Here is a 19,467-nt window from a genome sequence, read left to right on the forward strand (position 1 = left end):
GCTACGCAGTTCAGGCTGGCCTTCACCTCACTCTGTAGCCCAGGCTGGTCTCGAACTCGAAACAATCCTCTTGCCTCAGTCTCCTGAGCGCTGGGATTACAGGCGTGCACCACCACGCCAGGCTCAGTTGACGTTTTAATGACTCGTAATAGTAGTTCAAGTGCCAATCCTCAGGGTTCACTTGTTACAAAGTTTATACTTATCCAGGAAAGAAATGGGAAAAAGCAATGACAATGTACAGGGTTTTTTTTTCTTAAAGCTAAATTTATGCAATTTAAATTATTTTTCTTTGTTTTAGGAATATGTCCTTCGTGTGTGTGTGTGTGTGTGTGTGCGTGTGTGTGTTAAAATTTCCTGTTAGAATGTGAAGTGGTAGATGTTTACTTATGTCTTACAGACCCAAGTAAACATTGTCCCAAGAGAAGCGAGGGGAGTAGCAGGACTGATTTATAAAATCCAAACACCCACCATTCACTGACCAATCCAAACCCAACCACACACACTCAGAACTACATGCTTCAGGATGCATTGCGAACCCCTTCAAAGGGACGACACATTCCGGCACGCAACACAACCATCAACTTTTGTCTCGGCTATTTAATCGGTGGGGACTACAAATCCCACAACACCGTGCGTCAAAATACCTCTCCTAGTCTGAAGAAGAAGGCGGGGCCCAGCAGCAGGCTGGAGCGCTCGCTCTGGCACAAAGCATGCTGGGGTTTGTAGTTCCTGCGAGGCTAGCTAGGGCCGCTCCCTGCGCGCACTGTGCCGGCGGCTGGACTGCGCATGCGTGTCAGTGGCGTTAGCGGCGGACCCGGCTGGCAGTACCTTCCTCGGAAGGAGCGATTCCTCTGCCATGGAGTCCTACGATGTGATCGCCAACCAGCCTGTTGTGATCGACAACGTGAGTTATGTCTTTTCTATCTCTAAGGGACTTGTGCCGGCCTCTCAGAAAGGATGGCTTCCCGGGTTTCACCCTGGGCGGCCGACTCTTTGTCACTGCCCCGGCCTGTCAGGCTGGTTCCGGTGCCGCCGCCTCCCTCCTTCCCCCATCCACAGTCTTCAGGTGGGGCGGCCGACCAGCAACCGTGGGATGGAGAACTTAGGGGTGGGTAAAGGAGACTGCTGTAGCCCGAGCGGGGTCCTTAGGCCGTTGGCTCGAGGGGCCTTAACCTCTCTGTTAGAGCCTGGCGCCCGCCCCCTCCCTGGATTCCAATCACTCCATTGGCTGTCCTGGCTGCCCGTCTTGCCTGACGTTCCCGCCTCTGGGCCTTGCCGGATGAGACCGGCGCTCAGCAATTATTGGCTCGCGCACCTGTCGTTCTTCCCGCCGCCCTAGTGTTTCTCCGTCTAGGGGGCGGGACAGTCACGAGGGCTCTGGGGATTGGCCTCGCGGACTCGGTGGCGGGGCCGGAAGGCGAGGGGTGCGCCCATGGGCACTACGGGTGGAGAGCCGGCGTGGTGTACCTGGGTGGGGCTCGAGAGTTGGTGCCGGAAACTGCTGTAGGACTTCAGTTATTTCTGCGATTGTAATTTGTAGTTAATAAAAGTCAGAAGAAAGGGGAGTGACAAAGCAAACGGACGCCTGGTCGTTTCGGGAAAAATTACCACACCTGCAGTGTTTACCGGGTGCTCTGACGCTTCAAGGACACTCTCACCTACGCTGGAGTTGGATGCTCACAAACACTGGGTGGATAGTTGGGTTTGATTCTCGGTTCTGAAGTGAGAAAACAGAAACGGGTAAAGTGAGCCCAAGGTCACACAGTACAGGTGCCCTGAATCCGCTGCTTTATTCGTCGTTCCCTTTGCTTAGCACCGCCAAGCAGACGCACCAATAACGACAACTAGACAGAATTTAGATATTGCTTTTATAGGGTGGGATGAGGGAAATCGTGTTCCGTTCCTGTAGCCACTTAAAGGTTTGGCCTGGGCGAGATTGGTTGATACACCTTTCCGGGCCCCTTGTAGGTTCGTCAGTTGGGCAAAAACACCAGTTCCTTCCGCACCAGGCTATCAGGGATCACTCCGCTGATCTAGTCCTTGGCACCTGGGGATATCAGAGTTCTTTTCTTTACATCATCTTGTTTAGGATTCAGCCCTGGTAGGGAGAGAGGAATTATTTTCCCCAGTTTGCGGGAGAGTGAAGCTTGGATAGACTATTCAAAACACTCCATTTAGGGGGCTGGGGATTTAGCTCAGCGGCACAGCGCCTGCCTGGCAAGCGCAAGGTCGTGAGTTCGATTCCTGGTACCGGGAAAAAAAAAAAAAAACCCACCCACACACCCCATTTAAGAGCTGAGGAACCAGCTGGGCATAGTGGTGCAGTGTAATCTCAGCAGTCACAAGGCTGAAGCAGAAGGTTTGGAGTTCGAGGCCAACCTGAATTACATACTGAGACTGTGTCTCAAAAAAGAAAAAAAAAAAAAAAAGAGTTGAGGAACCAAGATTTAGCCTGAGATCTGGTTCTAGGTTGCTCACATTTTCTACAGAAAGGTGCTTTATTTGTTGTTGATTTTCCTTCACCCCAGAAGTACAGCTTCGGCCTTTTAAAAGGTAGAATTGAATTCAGTGAGACACCGTGTTTTTTTAAGGGGTAAAGCATGTTTTATTTATCTTTTTAAAATAACTTTTGGGCAGGGGATGTAGCTCAGCGGCACAAGCGCCTGCCTGGCAAGCAAGGTCCTGAATTTGATTCCTGGTACCAAAATAAATAAATAAATATATAAATAAAATAATTTTTAAGCCAGGCATGGTGGCGCACACCTATAATCCCAACACTCGGGAGGCTGAGGCAAGAAGATCACCATAAGTTCAAGGCCAGCCTGGGCTACGTAAGTGAGTTCAAGGGCAGCCTGAACTACATAGCAAGACCCTGTCTCGAAAGAAAGAAGAAAAAATATATAGAAATCATTAGTTTCCTTGGGGGTGGGGATTTAGCTCAGCGGCAAAAGCGCCTGTCTGGCAAGCGCAAGGTTGTGAGTTCGGTTCCCGGTACCGGAGAAAAACCAAAAAAAAAAAGAAATCATTAGTTTCCTGTCATCAGCAGCAGTACAGAAGGAGCAGTCCGTCCATCCAGCCAATTCCTTTGCATTGTTGAATTGCTGGGCAGGGTTGTATCTCCAGCCATTTCCTTTAACGTCATTTAAGCTAATGCTTCTTAGTTTGACCTTTATCTTTCCTGATAGTACAGTCAGCCCTCCATATCCACAGTTCTACATCCACGATTCAAACAATGAGAGATCAAAAATGTTTTTAAAGAAAGAGTGCACCTGTACCACACAAGTACACACCTTTCTTGTCATTATCCCCTAAATAGTGCAATACAACAGCAACTTATATAGCATTTACATGATAGTAGGGGGGTTTTTTGTTGGTTTTTTTGTTGTTGGTTTTTTGTTTTTGCAATACCGGGGATTGAACTCAGGACCTTGCATTTACCAGGCAGGCACTTGTGCCCCTGAGCTATATCCCCAGCCCGATACTAGGTTTTATTTATTTTATCTATATATTTATCTTGCAGTACTGAGGATTGAACCCAGGTCCTTCACACTGACCTACATCCCCAGCCCTTTTTTAAGACAGGGTCTCACTAAGTTGCCCAAGCTCGGTGTGAACTTGGTTATCTTCCTGCCTCAGCCTCCCAGAGTACTGAATTGCATGCAGTACCACCACTCCTTGCTGCCTTCTCCTATCTTAAAACTCCTCTTGTCACCCTTCTCTGACACTAAACCAATGCATCAGAATGTAATGAGGAAAATGGGGGTGCAGGCTTTAACAACAGTAAAGCGATAAGCATAATCACAGACATACATGAGAGGAGCAGATTGTTCATTCTGAAGATCAGATCTGCGCTAAGATCTCGAAGGATGGAGTTCTGGGCTAACACGCTCACTGTTCTTGTCCATCATAACCCTGTCTTTGTGCCCTGTGGGCCTCCGTGCAGGAAGTGTCCAGCCTCTAGAACACCGGTAAGCTGGGGGCGGGGTCCACCAGGATTTTGGGGATGCTGTGCTGCTTCAGATACTTCAAACATACAGAAGAATTCAAAGACATATACCACAAGTACCCATGTAGCCACACCTACCCCCACCCCCAAGTAGTTTGGGTGGTCGTTTTGTTGTTTTGCGGTACTGAGCACACACCGAGCAAGTGCTCTATCACTCAGTTACACTTCCAGCCTTTTCCATTTATATTTTGAAACAGGGTTGCACTGAATTGCCCAGGCTGGCATCAGCCTTGCAGTTCTTCTGCCTTAGCCCTCCAAATAGCTGGGATTAAGGTAAATGCCACTGTGCCTGACATCTCCCACCCAGTTTTCATAACTGTAGAAGATTTGCTATATTTGCTTTGAGAAGTTTTTTAAAGAAATAAATGTTTGGGTTTTGGTTTTTTGGAACAGGGTCTCACTTTGTAGCCCAGGCTGGCCTCAAACTCACAGCAGTCCTCCTGCCTCAGCAACCCAAATGCTGGGATTATAGGAATGTGCCACCACGTCCAATTTGGACGTGTATTTTATATTTTGTGGGTATATGTGTGCATGTTCAGTATTTGTGTTTTCAGTGCTGTCATCTTATTTGTCAGCTCTTTCTGTTAAGCAAACTCCAAATGTATAAAAGGGGAGGGAATAGTATAATGAACATCCATTATACCTCACTGTACCAGTTTTCAATTCCTGGCCAGTTTTTTCAACTATATTCCTACCCACTTTCCTTTCTCAAAAATATACTCAATTTACTATTGTTGTAGAGTGCTTGCCTAGCATGTATGAAGCCCTGGGTTCAAGTCCTAGCACTGGGAAAAGAAAAAACTGTTGTTATTCCTAATAAAACTAACATTATCAGCTGGGCATGGTGGCGCACATCTGTAATCTCAGCACTCAGGAGGTTAAGGTAGGATCGTTCTGAGTTTGAGGCGAGTCTGGGCTACAAAGCAAGCTCAAGGCCAACTTGAACTGCATAGCAACACCCTGTTTCAAAAGGACAAAAAAAAAAAAATTAATAAAATTAACATTATCATGTCAGGTGTGGTGGCACACACCTGTCATCCCATATTTAAGAGCCTGAGGCAGGAGGATTGCTATGAGTTCAAGACCAGCTGGAGCTACATAGCAAGACCCCGTCTCAAAAAAAAACAAAACAAATAAATGAAATAAAAAGTATGTTCTGCTGAGCATGGTGGTACATGCCTGTAATCTGAGTACTGAGGAGGCAAAGACAGGGGGACTGCTGGGAGTTCAAGTCCAGCCTGGAATACCTAGTGAGGCCCTGTCTCAAAATACAAAATCAAACAAACCAAAAATATTTATTCACATGGCTTTGCCAAAGTAAATAACAGAATGGCAGTTTATCTGCCAGGCACACAGTTTCTAATTGTAAATATTGTTAAAGAAATGGACCTAAGCATCGTGATGATGCACACCTGTAGTCCCAGTACTGGGGAGGCTGAGGCAGGAGAATCGCTGTAAGTTTGAGGCCATCTTGGGCTACAGAGTGAGCTCAAGGCCCGCCTGAACTACATAGTGAGAGCCTGTCTCAAAAGAGAGAGCCAGTCTTAGTGGTGCACACCTGTAGTCCCAGCATTCAGGAGGCTGTAACAGGAGGTTTGCTGCAAGTTTGAGACCAGCCTGGGCTACATAATGAGTTCAGGGGCAGCCTAAACTACATAGCGAGACCCTGTCTCAAAAAAAAAAAAAAAAAAGAGAAAAAAAAGAGATTAAAGAAATGGATGTGACCCTTCCAAATGCAGTCACTGTATGGCTTGAACAGAAGAGAGGGCTTAGCCTCCACCCCTCCTCCCCAGTGATTACTCACCACTGGCCTGGCAGGCCTACCGGGGGCCACAGGGACCAGCGGGGCTCGTTCCTCCTTACTCATCGTTCCCAGCGCCGCTTCACCTCCCTGCACCTCCTCTCCCTGGGGTGCTGGCACTCCAGCTCCTCATTCAGGCTCCACACTTCGTTTCACCTGCCAGCCGTTCGCGCTGCTGTTAACCCTAGCTAGCCAGCATCTACCGAGTACCCAGCAAGTGCCAAGTATTATCCCGGGACGAAGTCTCTGACTTCAGGAAGCTTGGCCTGAGAAGAAACAAAGATGGGAACCCTGAATTCTGAAAGCAGAATGTGGTGCGTGCGGCCTTGGAATGCAGGTGTCTGTGACTGGCTGTACAGAGATGGTGGACATTTCAGAGACAAGCGCCCAAGTGCACCCAGAACTCACGGACCTGTGGCAAAGTGCCAGTGCTACAGTTAAACCAGACACTGAGGTTTTAGTTTAGAAAAGCACCGCTCACATATGAACATCTTTTGTCTTAAAAGAAAAACAACACAGTTGAGCACCTCTGGGCTGTGACATATTAGGAAGTCGGTAATAAACGTCAGCTTGGGCTTATCCTTCAGGAGGGAGCTGGTGACGTTTGAACTGGGCCTGTTACACCCTATCTGGGAAGGACAGAGAGGAATGAAAGAATCGGACCTCTTAATCTGCCGTGTTACCCAGACTAGTCCTTTTGCTGGTACTCTGAAAATCAAGCATCTGGTTATCTTTCTCCTTATATTCAAAGATCAAAGCCAGGCATGGTGGTGCATGCTTGTAATCCCCCCATTTGAGAGGCTGAGGCAGGAAGACTGCCGTGAGTTTGAGGCCAACCTACACAGTGAGTTCAAGGACAGCCTGAACTGCATAGCAAGACCCGGTCTCCAAAAAAAAAAAATCTAGGTATCCAGGAGAATCCTCTCTTAAACATACGCACGCCTGAAGTACTTCTTTTGTTCTCACCCCCTGCCCGGGATCCACTTAGTCTGTTGGCGCAGGCGGTGACAGTCACTGGAGATGTGCGCTGACAAGTCCCTGTACTTCGCTTACACAGGGCTGTTCTGCCCACCCAGCCCGTGGCCCAGAGCCCTGAGGTTTGCCAGAAGAGAGCTCCTCCTCCTCCTCCCCAGGCCTCCACTCGTGCCTAGTGCCGAGAACGAGGCTGGCCCCCTCTCCCCCACACTGCCGCCCGTCCTTTCTCCATGTCTTCCTGCGCCCACTTCCACCCTCTGTCGTGCCAGAGGCAGCACCAGAAGGGCCGGTCTCCGCAGAAGAGCAGTCAGAGGCGGGGGACCGAGCGCCCTCGGCCATGTAGTGTCTCCGGCTGCGCCTCCGGCTGCGCTCGCCACTCGTAGTGTGGGGTCTGGAGCGGCACACTCCGCCCGGGAGGCGCCCGACTTGCCAGTAACGCGTGCAGCTGCAAATCATGCTGGCGCGAAGGGCGAGGGCTACTGGCTGGTGGCAGAGCTGAGAAGAAAGCAGCCCCGGGCCGTGACATCTGCCCCTCGCCTGCTGGCGTCTGTGTGTAGAGTCGATGTTTATGTGCCTGAGCCCCGGAAGGTCGGTGCTGGCTGGAAAGCTTGGGTTCTCTTCCAGACACCCCACCCAGCAAGCTGAGTATGAGAGCCGGCAGGGCTGTGGGTCTGCCACCACCGACGAGGCTTTAGGGCTTCTCTGTGCTTCACCATCAGGAGACTGAGGAGTGAAAGAACAGTAAAAAGCAAAACCGTAAAACACGTGTGGTGGTGCACACCTGTGATCCCCGCACGCAGAAGGCTGAGCTGGGAGGATCGCTGCCGAATTCAAGGCCAGCCTGAATTCTATAGCAAGATCCTATCTCAGCAAACCAGAACCGACAAGCAAAGGGCCCATAACCAGCCTGCGCAAAGCACAGTGCTCTGCGCCTAAGTGCAGAGTGCGCTCAGGACTAAGCCACGCTGGGGGCCGTCCAGAGGGGGCAGGGAGGTGTGGCTTGAAAGGGTGCCATGCCGGTGGGGCAGCAAGGGTCAAGTGCTCCCCTCCCCAGTTCTGTCCTTGAACTTGGCTTCTTTGATGCTCCCGGGTTCCTTCCTTTTCTTAGGTTTCTGTCTTTCTTCCCTTTCTTATTTAATTCCCAAAGGAAATCATGTTCTGTGTAGAAAACCCAAAGCCTGCAGAGAGATCAAACGCCTTGTGAGTGTGCAGCAGCCCCCCACCATCCCCGCGCCATCCCCCTCCCTGGTCCGCTCTCCTGACAGGCATGCCTACACGCCCACGTCCTACACAGTTCCTCTTGCTTTAGCCGTGATTCTAACTTCTCTCTCCCTCTCCTCAGGGATCCGGTGTGATTAAAGCTGGTTTTGCTGGTGATCAGATCCCAAAATACTGCTTTCCAAACTAGTAAGTTATTCGGTAGCTTAGCCAGAACTTTAGGAGAACAGCCCTCCACTTGTAGGAAGATTTCTCACTCAGGTCAGCCATGGTACTTCAAGCAGTGACACGCAGGGACAAGGGATGTGTTCGGAATAAGCAAAGGAAACAGCGGCTGTCTGCTGTCATTTGTAAGGCACAGGCAACAGGCCTTGTTTTTAAAAATCTGCTTTTGTCTGATGCCACAATTTTTATCATTTCTTTTTTACTCACTTTTTAATTATTTACTTATTTACTGGTACTGGGGATTGAAACCAAGAATACTCTGCCACTAAGCTACTTCCCTGCCTATTTTGTAAAATTTTAGTTTGAGCCAGGTGTAGTGGCACACACCTGTAATGCCAGCACATAGGAGGTTGAGGCAGGAGGATCATTGTGAATTCAAGGCCAGCCTAGGCCGCACAGTGAATTGAAGGTCAGCCTGAACTACACAGTGAGACCCTGTCTCAAAGAAAAACCCAAGAATAAGAATAATAATAATGATAATAATAAATTTTATTTTGAGCCTGGTATGGTGACACATACTTCTCCCCAGCACTGAGGAGGCTGAGGCAGGAAGATTACTGAGAGTTCAAGGCCAGTCTGAACTATATAGCAAGAGCCTGTCCCAAAAAACAAAAAAAGAAGCCTGGTGTGGTGGTGCACACCTGTAATCCCAGTACTGGTGGGGATGGGGGGACCCTGAATCAGGAGAATCGTTGCAAGTTTGCGGCCAGCCTAGGCCACAATGTGAGCTCAAAGCCAGCCTGAACTGCATAGCAAAACCCTATCTTAAAAAGACAAAAAAAGCGGGGTGGGGCTGGGGAGATAGCTCAGTGGCACAGCGCCTTGCTTGGCAAATGCAAAGTCCTGAGTTCAATTCCCAGTACCAAAAAAAAAATACAAAACAAAATTTTGAGACAAAAGTCCAGCTAAATTGCCTGTGCTGGCTTCAAACTTGGGATCCTCTTGTAATCCCAGTACTCTGGAAGCTGAGGCAGGAAGATTGCCACAAGTTCAAGGCCAGCCTGAGCTATATAGTTAGTTCACAGGTAGCCTGAACTATACAGCAAGACCCTGTCTTGAAAAAACAGAAAAAAAACAATAAAAACTTGGGGTCGTCCTCCCTTAGCAAGTAGTGGGGTTACATGTGTGCACCACTGTGCACTGTTCATTATTCTCATTTTTTAAGACAGAGTTTTATCCTGTTGCCCAGGTTGGACTCTGGATCCAAGCAGTCCTCCTGCTTCAGCCTCTCATGTAACTGAGACTATTGGCACATGGCACTGAGTCTGGTTAGAAGCCTTCTTCTTAAAATTCTCTTATCACCCAAGATAGGGTTTAACATTAAACATAACTACCATGAGACTCAGTCCCATCTTAGTGCAAATGAACTGCTTGGAGCCGTCCTCCTGAGGCACAGGCTGCACTGAGGGTGGGGGTTTGCAAGAGGAGAGGAAGAAGGCTGAGTCACGTTGCAGCCTCACTTACTGGACGTCCCGGCAGGGAACTGAGAAGTCCAGTGGGTGTTTTAGAGTCTTTTGTGTGTGTTTGTTAGTGCTGGGGTAGAAGCCAGGGCCTTACACATGCTCAGCAAATGCTATACCACTGAGCTATATCTCAGCTCCTTGAAAAGCTTGAGTTAGTCATTTATTTAAAAATTCTGGGCGGGGCGTGGTGGCACACGCCTATAATCCCAGCACTTGGGAGGCTGAGGTAGGAGCAGCCTGAGTTTCAGGCTAGTCTAGGCTGCCTTGTCTGGTGTCTCAGTTACTTTTCTGTCATTGCTGAGACAAAATACCTGATGCCCAAAATTAAGGAAGGAAAGGTTTATTTAGCTTACAGTTTGTGGAGGTTTCAGTCCATGCTTGGCTGGTTCCAAGGCAGAGTGGCACATGGCAGAGGGCAACAGCTCATGGTGGCAGAACACAGCAAAAACAACAACCACCAAAAGGGAGGAATGGTGGCAAGCAGCCTGTTCCTCTCTCTTACATATGCAAACTACCCGCCCCAGGGCAGTGTAGCACTCACAACCCTGAATCAAAACTCCAAAAGCCCACCCCGTGACTGCAGGAGGATTTGGGGGACATGCAGACACAAACCATAACATCTGGGCAGCATAGCAAGTTCAAGGTTTACCTGGACTACATAGTGAGACTCTGTGTCAAAAAAAAAGTTCTTGTTATCTTTTTAGTCTGCATACACACTGGGAAAGAGAAAATTTGAATCCTCTAAAAATTGTTTCAATAATTTATAAAATACGAAATAATATATAAATAAGGTGTGTTCTGCCCTAAGTGTAGTTGCACACACCTGTAATCCCATGCCTCAGGAGGCTGAGGCAGGAGGACTGCTGCAAGTTTAAGGCCAGCCAGAGCTACATAATGAGACCCTGTCTCAAATAAATGAATGAACGAATAAGTTCTTTGTAGAAATTATAGAAAACAAAGTATAAGGAACTGAGCATAGCTCAGAGATGAGCGCAGTAGAATTTGGATATGTGTGCATCTGTATGTATGTTCTCCCTGTGTCTGTCCTGAAATGAAACTGATCTTCCTCCCTGCCTTCTCTCTAGTGTGGGCAGACCCAAGCATGTTCGTGTCATGGCAGGAGCCCTTGAAGGAGACATCTTCATTGGCCCCAAAGCCGAGGTAACTCCCAGTCCTACAGAAAAAGCCTCAGACAAGCAGAGGACCTTCGCTATCCACTGCATGAGAAGTGTCCCAGCAGTTGCATATTAGCCGTGAGCAGAATGAGTGATTTTCTCTTAAAACCTCCCTTTTGGTCCTTTCATGCCTGGCACAGGCAGTGTATTCCTCCCAAGGACAGCTTCTGCTATTGGAGAATAGCTAGAACCGCACTTTGGGAAGCAGAGACTGGTATAGCAAACACGGCTTTTTTTAAAAAAATGTTTATTTATCATTATTATTGGGGTTTTTTGTATGTATGTGGTGCTGGGGAGCGAACCCAGGGCCTTGTGCCTGCCAGGCAAGAGCTCTACTACTGAGCCACATCCCCAGCCCTTGCCTTTCTTCTGTAGCCAGTCACTACCTGGCCAGTGATCCAGTTGATGGGCTTGACTTCTTTTTGGTAAAAGTGATTCAAAGTGGAGATCCTGGCTGGCACACTGTGGGGATGAGTTTGCACACTTCTGGCTAAACCCCCAGCCAGCCTCTAGTAAGAATAACAGACTCAGGGCTGGGGATTTAGCTCAGCGGCACAGCGTCTGCCTGGCAAGCTCAAGGTAGTGAGTTCGATTCCTGGTACCGTAAGAAAAACAAAAACAAACAAACAAAAAAAGAATAACAGACTCTTCGCCTCCAACTTTGGCTTCAAGTGCTGAGGCCAGAGGTGAGGGCCAAGAGACTGTAGTAGCGATAGCATCCGGGAACCCGGCAGTCCCTTGCCCTGGGGTCCTGAGGGGCCATAGAAATACAGACGCCCTCTGCTTTGCAGCTGCTTGGGCAGCAAGGGCAAGAGTGCAACACAACCGAAAGACCTGGAGAATGGGTGCCCACCTTTTGCCTGGGTACAGGCTGCGGGAAGGGACCTCAGAAGCTGAGGTGCCTGTGGAAGTGACTCAGCTTGCGTGGCTCAGGCCTAGAAAAGCAGGGTCCCCTGCCTGCTGCTACAAGTCCCACCCTCTGCCCACAGGAGCACCGAGGGCTGCTGTCCATCCGCTACCCCATGGAGCATGGCATCGTCAAGGACTGGAACGACATGGAGCGCATCTGGCAGTATGTCTATTCTAAGGACCAGCTGCAGACTTTCTCAGAAGAGGTGCGGGTCGCCCGTGCAGGGTCCCTCCATGCTGGATGCAGTGCTGGGCAGAGCCCTACCCCAGAGATGATGAGGATAACAAACTGCCAAGAATGTTTTAAGTCTTACCGTGTACCAGGCACCAGGCCAAATGCTTTTCAGACATATTCATGCATGTGACACATAGAACAGCCCCCATTCACAGACACAGGGATGTGCATGTGTACTGACATGTAAAACGATAGATCACAGATTGGTGCCAGGGACAGCTTGATACCCAGAATTTCACACCCGATGGCTTGATACACATCCTCCAATACGCACACACACACTCGTACCTAGTACTCCTTAACACATACGAATGTGACGTAAGTAGACCATGGTGCACATGTAGAGACCAATGTAACAGGCCATATCACTCACAGCATGATCAAACCACGTAAGAACTCACAGCAGCCCTGGGACATCCTCCTGTTGTATTAAGAACACCAAGATGCCAGGCATGGTAGAGTATGCCTGTAATCCCAGCACTCAGGAAGCTGAGGCAGGAGGATTTCCATGAGTGCGAGGCCAGCCTGAACTACATAGTAAGACTGTATTTCAAAAAACAAACAAACAAAAAAACTCAATGTTAAAATTTAATTTCCCATCTTATAGTACAAATTTTTATATTATCATAATTCAGACTTTAGAATTGAATAAAATCTTTTTTTTTTTTTTTTTTTAAGGGCTGGGAACTGAACCCAGGCCATGTACACTGAGTTATATCCCCAGACCTGTTTTGTTATTTTTGACTTTGAGACAGAGTTTCACTAAATCCCTGAGTTGCCCATGCTGGGCTCAAACTTGCAAGCTCCTGCCTCAGGCTGTCATAGTCCTAGGGTTACAAACATACCACCATCCCTGGCTATAAAATGTGGCAGTGAGAGAGAGGCAGTAGATACCTTATAGAAGTCTTATAGAAGAATCTTGGGACAGTAAGAGGAATCAGAGGGTGAGGGTGAGGGTGAGGTCAGAGTGAGACTTTAAGAGACATGAATTTGCAAAGTTGAGAGCCCAGCTTGGGCGGGGTTGGTGACAGGCTTAGCTTACCTTTTTGAGTGGGCTCTCCAGCCATCGAGGTAGGGGCTTTTCTCCCACTACTGCTGATGACGGAAATCTGGCTTCCCCTGATTGTCTCCTGGGTTCCTTTCTGCAGCATCCCGTACTTCTGACTGAGGCGCCTTTAAACCCACGGAAAAATCGAGAACGAGCTGCTGAAGTTTTCTTTGAGACCTTCAATGTGCCCGCTCTCTTCATCTCCATGCAAGCTGTACTTAGCCTGTGAGTAGAAGCCTGGCTGGCTAACTGGGCCTGGTGGACGGAGAGTCCTTTGGCACAACTGAGGCTGCCTCCTTTGGGCATTTCAGAGTAGCTGAAGCCCCACTCAGCCCTGCTGGGAAGGGATAAAAATGGTGGCAGTGGGAGGGAGACTTTTGTTGGAACAGGGTACCGAGGTTCCTCGGTTGGAACTAAAAGAGGTGTGGCTGGGACCGAGCCTGTGTCCTTGGCCGGGGACACAGGGGCTTGTTGTGCAAGGGTCTCCACTGGCCCGCAGCGAAGGCCCCCTGAGCACTCCTGCAGACCCTGCTGGGTGCAAGCGCTCTGCGGGCTGCTGCTCCAGCCCCAGCCACAGTCCAGACACCACCCCAGTCCCGCTCTTGCTCCCTGTTACTCCTGTCTCACTGCACACCCTGCCTCTGTCTGCTGCAGAGATGGTGCACTGGATCAGCTTGGTTTCAGTAAAAATCTGTGAACCAGCGCTTAAAAGTTAGTTTTCGTATCAAAATCCAAATCCCGAGCTTCTCTGGAAAATGGGAAAATGTGATCCTGCGCTCCTGTAGGGCAAAAATCAGCCAGAGCTGCCAGCAGCGGCTGTAACAGACAGGGTTTGCAAACTGGCGTCACTACAGTGCACTCCATTTCCTGCTGTCCTCCTACCCCTGATGTGGAGTGCCCATTGCTGCTTATCAAACATTGGCGTTTTGCTCTCACATCAGAAATACATGTATGAGAAGGCTGCGTGTTGTGGTAATCCCAGCACTTGGGAGACTGAGGCAGGAGGACTGCCTGCCTTGAGTCTGAGGCAGCCTGGACCCTGTCTCAAACCCCAGCGCCCAAAAACGAACAAGAAAGGTATGTAAGAGAGAACTAAAGGCAGACCTAGAAGGCCACGTGAGGGGGAAAGCAGGTCTTTATGGAAGTGAAAAGTACAGTAGCCTTATTTTCCTTTACCTATTCCCTTGTCTTCCTGGCCTGTCGGTGTTGCCTCTTGTTGGAAAGTTAAAACTGCCGCTCAGGTAGGGTCCCTGGAGCAGCTGGAGGCCAGGCTGCCCCCGCAGACCGGAAGGCCTGCTTCCAGGAGGTTGGGGTTAGGGATGCTCGGCACCTCTGTCCGGGTGTTTCAGGCTTCCACAGTATGCGGCCCGTGCTAGGCCAAGAGCAAGGCAGGCCCAGGCCTCGGTTAGCCGGCACTGAGCCCTAGGGAGAAGTGGGCCTCTTCCGGGGTGAGGGGGCAAGATGAGTGATGGTCCCCCTCGCTCAGTTATGCCACAGGCAGGACCACAGGCGTGGTGCTGGACTCTGGCGACGGCGTCACGCACGCCGTGCCCATTTATGAAGGCTTTGCCATGCCTCACTCCATCATGCGCATTGACATCGCTGGCCGAGACGTCTCCCGCTTCCTCCGCCTCTACCTGCGCAAGGAGGGCTACGATTTCCACTCGTCCTCCGAATTTGAGATCGTCAAGGCCATAAAAGAAGTGAGTACTGCCCCACGTGCCCAGGGATGGGGCCTGTGCGTGACGAGGGGTGCAGCTCCCCCCTGGGGCTCGGGGTCAGCCTCTTCTCCCCAGCCTGGCTTTCTGGCCCACCCACTGACAGTCACCTTCTGGAATGCTGCCACGTCAGGGGGAGCAGCTACCTCCACTCCCTAAGCTGGGGACAGGGAGCCTGGGGCTGTTCATGTGTGGGGTGCACAAGTTCCTCCCCCGTTGAGGCAGTCAGAGTGCCTTTTTCTAAGTAAACAACTATCCTGCTACCGCTGGCTGTAGGGAGACCTCTGAGCTGGTCACAGGGATCCAGCAGCACAGGGATTCAGGAGGGAGAAAGATGTCTGCGCCTGGGCTAAAATCACACTGTAGTCTCAGACCCAGGAGCCAGAGAGGCGAGTGCCAAACCTGCCCGCTGGGCAGGTGGGGCAGGTGAGCATCAGGTCCCAAGGGCCAGCCAGTGCAGGCCAACAGACCTCCCTGCCCCTGCTTCTGGGCAGCAGCTCTGACACCAGCGCGGTCACCGTGAGGGGCGGGCTAATGCGCAGCACACCTCCCTGGGCCCGGGCGCTCACTGCTCGCTTGGTTCGCAGAGAGCCTGCTACCTGTCCATAAACCCCCAGAAGGACGAGACGCTGGAGACAGAGAAGGCGCAGTACTACCTGCCCGACGGCAGCACCATTGAGGTAGGGGCTGTGCCGCCCCCTTTCCCTTCAGACCGTCAAAGCCCTGGGCCCAAACAGGACTGCCCTGAGGGCCTGGAACAGCGGTGCTCTGCAGCAGCACGCGTGGGCTCCTGTCCTGCAGAGACGCAGGACCTTTGTTCCTCTGTGGAGGAGAGGAGGCGCCGGGGAAGGTCCCGGGTAAGGGTGGGTTAGGGATTGGGGTGGCCGTGCTGTCCTTAGCTCCTCCCAGGCGCAGAGTGAGGAGAGTCACACTCCCCGGAAGTCCCACGGATAGGAAGGAGTGTCCACAGGTGAACGAATCCATATAATAATGCGGAGACCTAGTTTCCCAGGGGTGCTGTTTGCTCTTTGCCCTATTTGTTCCCGAAAGCCCTGTCCTCGCTCCCTGTGGCTGTCGACATAAGGGTCAGTCTTGAGCCTGGTCTTCAGTCGCCATCTGCTTGCTGTGAGATGGGCAGAGGCGCTCCTCCCACTCGCTCGCAAAGGGCCTCAGTGCCAGCCCCAGCCTGCTAAGCCGGCCCTCCACTCTGCAGATCGGTCCTTCTCGCTTCCGGGCCCCCGAGCTGCTGTTCAGGCCAGACCTGATTGGTGAGGAGAGCGAGGGCATCCACGAGGTCCTGGTGTTCGCCATCCAGAAGTCCGACATGGACTTGCGGCGCACGCTTTTCTCCAACATTGTCCTCTCAGGAGGCTCCACCCTGTTCAAAGGTTGGTCTTTGCTCTTGAAGCCTTTTCCAGAACGAATCCCAACCTGGCCTGGCCCTGGGGCCCCAAGAACTGACTGGAGAACCTCCTTTTCTGCACATTCAGGTTTTGGTGACAGGCTCCTCAGCGAGGTGAAGAAACTGGCTCCCAAAGACGTGAAGATCAGGGTAGGAGCACAGCGGGGCTGGCCAGGTGGGGCTGGGCTTCCTTTCAGCCCTGCCTGCGCCCCTGCGGCAGCCAGGCTCTGCAGCCTGGTGCTCCCAGCCTACACGCTGACCCTGGGGCCTAGGCAGCCAGAGGAGACCCTCCTTCCCACTCAGAAGGAAGGCAGTTTCAGGACCAGGATTCGGCAGGGTACTGGGCTGAGGGCACCACCTCTGGGCCTGCAGGTGACCGGACGCGGACTTGCCTGCTGCTGGGCCCGCTGCCCTGGGACCCGGTGTCTCCCGAGGCAGGCCGGCTGTCTGCAGGCAGGAAGGATGCTAAATTAAGGCATGCAGTTCTTGCAGAAGTGTGTGTCCCCACGGGGCCTCCAGAGGGGACAGGGCCCAGGAGGAGCAGAGTTGGTGTGTGCAGTGCACCCTCTGCCCTGGGGTGAGCAGGCAGGAAGAGGGACAGGGATCTCAGATTCCTCTTCCCATTCACCTTTGCAGATATCTGCACCCCAGGAGAGACTGTATTCCACATGGATCGGGTGAGTAGCTTCCTTGGGGATAAGAGTACAGCAGAAGCAGAGGCATGGATTATCCTTCATCCCTGTCCCCGTCTGGCTTGGCCCCGGGGGACTGGCTGGCTCTTAAGATTCCCTCTCACGAGGCTCCTTGGATCCCTCCACCCCAGGGGCTCTATCCTTGCCTCCCTGGACACCTTCAAGAAGATGTGGGTCTCCAAGAAGGAATACGAGGAAGATGGCGCCCGATCCATCCACAGGAAAACCTTCTAATGTTGAGACATCGTCTTTACCTCTCTGAAGTTAACTCTACTTTAAACTCGCTTTCTTGAGTGGGCGTGATTGCGAGGAGCTGCCTGTGTATGATGTGTGTAGGTATGAATGTGTGCACAGATGCGAGTGCCGTGTGGCCCGGGATCTCCGGGTCCGGAAAGGATGATGGCTACCCACGATGGCGCCAGCCCAGGCTGGCCTTGACCACTACTGGGCCCTGGCGGGGAAGACTGCTGGCAGAGGCCCGCTCCTTCCTCAGCTGGGCCTTCATCTGGCTGTGGGGTTCTGTTACCACCGCAGGGAGACTTGCTGCTGCCCACCCTGGGCTGGCTGGCCCACCCTGCCCCACCCCAGGGTGCTCTGAAGCCTGAGCTGCTGCCTGTCCCTGGCACCACCCTGCTGTCCTTGCCTCTTGACGATGGACTCTGGACTGGGGTTGGGGTTAAGTTCTGCCTGGTCTGGCTGTCTTCAGTGGTAAGCTGTAAAACCACTCGAGCGTGCCTAGAGACGGGTTGGGCGGCGGCAGGGTGCCCTCACATCCGCTTGGGCCCGGCACCCCACTGGGCGCAGGGAGGGCAGTAGTGCCGCCTGTGACTGGCTGCAGAGTTAGTGCTCCAAGCCTAGCCCACCTCCGGGATCTTCGGAGAGCTAAGGAGCCTGCTGGCTCCAGGTCATTCCTCGCTTTTCATCCATCCTCGTTTCAATGCCATCCCCACGGGCTTATTTATTGAAGTATTGTTCAGTAGGGGGACTGGGAGCCCGGGCTCCCTGCCTCCTGCCCGCCAGCCGCCACGTCAACTCATGTTTGCAGCGTAGCGTGCAGGGCTGCCACCCCTGCCGACGGCGAGTTGACGACATCCGTAGCTGTGCCTCAGCGCACTCTGGGACTGGAGGTTACACTCAAAGCCTCTTTCTTTCTCCCTCCTCCACCTGCTCACTGCCCTGGAGCCAACAGGCTGGCTGCTGGTTGAATTTTCTGAAACAGGAGGTAGCATCCCTCTGGCAGAGCCCCTTGCAAGGGAGGGTTGTTGGAGATCCGGTCCCTTAGGACTGGAGAAAGCTGCAGTTTACCACGTTGCCTTTTGCCATTCTACCCGGCCAGGGGAACTGGTTGGAGAGGCAGGAAGGCCCCTCGAGTGATCGTGTGCCGCTGCTGACTTTGGTCCTGTTTGGGGAGGGAGGGACGAGGGCCTGGAGCTGATGGAGGCTTGGGCCTGACCTCAGGAAGTCCAGCGGCCTTCAGCCCAGATGGTACAAAGCGGGGTGAACCTGTCTTCACCGGCACCATTGCCTGTGACACCAGGACCCAGCCAGTGCCAGATTCCAGGCAGTATTCTTTCCCCATACCGTCCCGGGACCAAAGGCCCCTGCCAGATGTGAGCCGAAGCAGGTGTGTGTGAAAGCGACGTGGCAGCTGCAGACCGCAGTGCGCGTAACCAGCTCACCTCCCCCTTAGCCCAAGCCTGTCCCTTGCACAGCCTCGCACAAACCGTATTGCCTGGTGGGGCCCAGTGTACTTAAATAAAGTTGTTCCGATAGACACATGAGCCAGGCCTCTGTCTGTGGCCAGTGCAGGGCAGGAAGGGGAGACGTGGTGGCCTCTGGAAGTGAGATGGTGACCTGGCCTGCTGTGGCCTTGGGCAGGCATTGTTATACCTTCCAGGTCGGGCTGAGCGACAGGCTGTCAGGTGGATTAAAAAAACCCATTGTTCACACCAAAACCTAGGTTTGAAAACTGAGGGTGTAACTCCTGCATATACTCAAGACCATGAGTGAGATCCCAGCACTTGGGAGGCTGAGGCAGGAGGAGTGCCACGAGTTTGAGGTCATTATGGGCTACATAGCAAGACCCTGTCTCAAAAATAGGATTCCCTGCCCCCAGTGTTCCTGGTGGCTAGGCTGAGACACTTAGCTAGTGCAGTGGTTTTCAATCCCACCTGCACGGTAAAAATCACAGGTTTTCAAGACCCGTGTTCAGGCCACACCCCAAGCTCAGCAAGCTAGGATCTTGGGAACAGAACGCTCCAAGAAGCTTCGTGATGCCCCGCTGGTGACTCCTGCACTGGGAGCCTGTGACCTTGCACAGGTCCTTACAGTGACTGTCCGGCAGCGGTGCACGGGGAACGTACTCGAGTGCCACTTGCAGACACCCAGTGAGCTGCATTCCTACCCTGGTACTTGAGAGTCCAACACGGGGCCACGGCTCTGGGGAACTGCTGTCAGGGTGCTTTCCTGAGCAGTGAGGATCTTTTTTGGTTTTTTGAGACAGGTTTCTTTGTGCACCGGGCTGGCCTTGAACTCAGTATGTAGCTCAGGCTGGCCTCTGGCTTGGAGCAGTCTTGTTTCTGCCTCTGAGTGCTGGAGTC

General features: G+C 51.9%; 1 protein-coding gene across 2 annotated transcripts; it reads left to right on the forward strand.

The window, feature by feature from the left end:
* The first annotated feature begins 743 nt into the window (after nt 1–743).
* Nucleotides 744–18,648, forward strand: Actr1a (ARP1 actin-related protein 1 homolog A, centractin alpha (yeast)). Of its 2 annotated transcripts, XM_005403835.2 has the most exons (11): nt 744–904; nt 8,125–8,189; nt 10,774–10,849; nt 11,853–11,978; nt 13,156–13,280; nt 14,542–14,758; nt 15,361–15,453; nt 15,987–16,161; nt 16,264–16,325; nt 16,812–16,852; nt 16,999–18,648. In XM_005403835.2, exons 1-11 carry the CDS (start codon nt 857–859, stop codon nt 17,099–17,101), a joined length of 1,131 nt encoding a protein of 376 aa, XP_005403892.1. In that variant the 5' UTR covers nt 744–856; the 3' UTR covers nt 17,102–18,648. The 2 variants fall into 2 exon arrangements, with proteins under 2 accessions (XP_005403892.1, XP_013359498.1); XM_013504044.1 differs by lacking the exon at nt 8,125–8,189 and having other exon boundaries at nt 745–904.
* The last annotated feature ends 819 nt before the right edge of the window (nt 18,649–19,467 follow it).

Source organism: Chinchilla lanigera, unplaced genomic scaffold, assembly GCF_000276665.1.
Source record: "Chinchilla lanigera isolate Chin_1 unplaced genomic scaffold, ChiLan1.0 scaffold00084, whole genome shotgun sequence".
Classification (NCBI taxonomy): domain Eukaryota; kingdom Metazoa; phylum Chordata; class Mammalia; order Rodentia; family Chinchillidae; genus Chinchilla; species Chinchilla lanigera.

Coding starts and splice junctions, on each gene's coding strand:
- Actr1a (XM_005403835.2), top strand. CDS start 857: ATGGAGTCCTACGATGTGATCGCCAACCAGCCTGTTGTGATCGACAAC. Junction 8,190..10,773: donor AAATACTGCTTTCCAAACTA/GTAAGTTATTCG, acceptor CCTTCTCTCTAG/TGTGGGCAGACCCAAGCATG. Junction 13,281..14,541: donor ATGCAAGCTGTACTTAGCCT/GTGAGTAGAAGC, acceptor CCCCTCGCTCAG/TTATGCCACAGGCAGGACCA.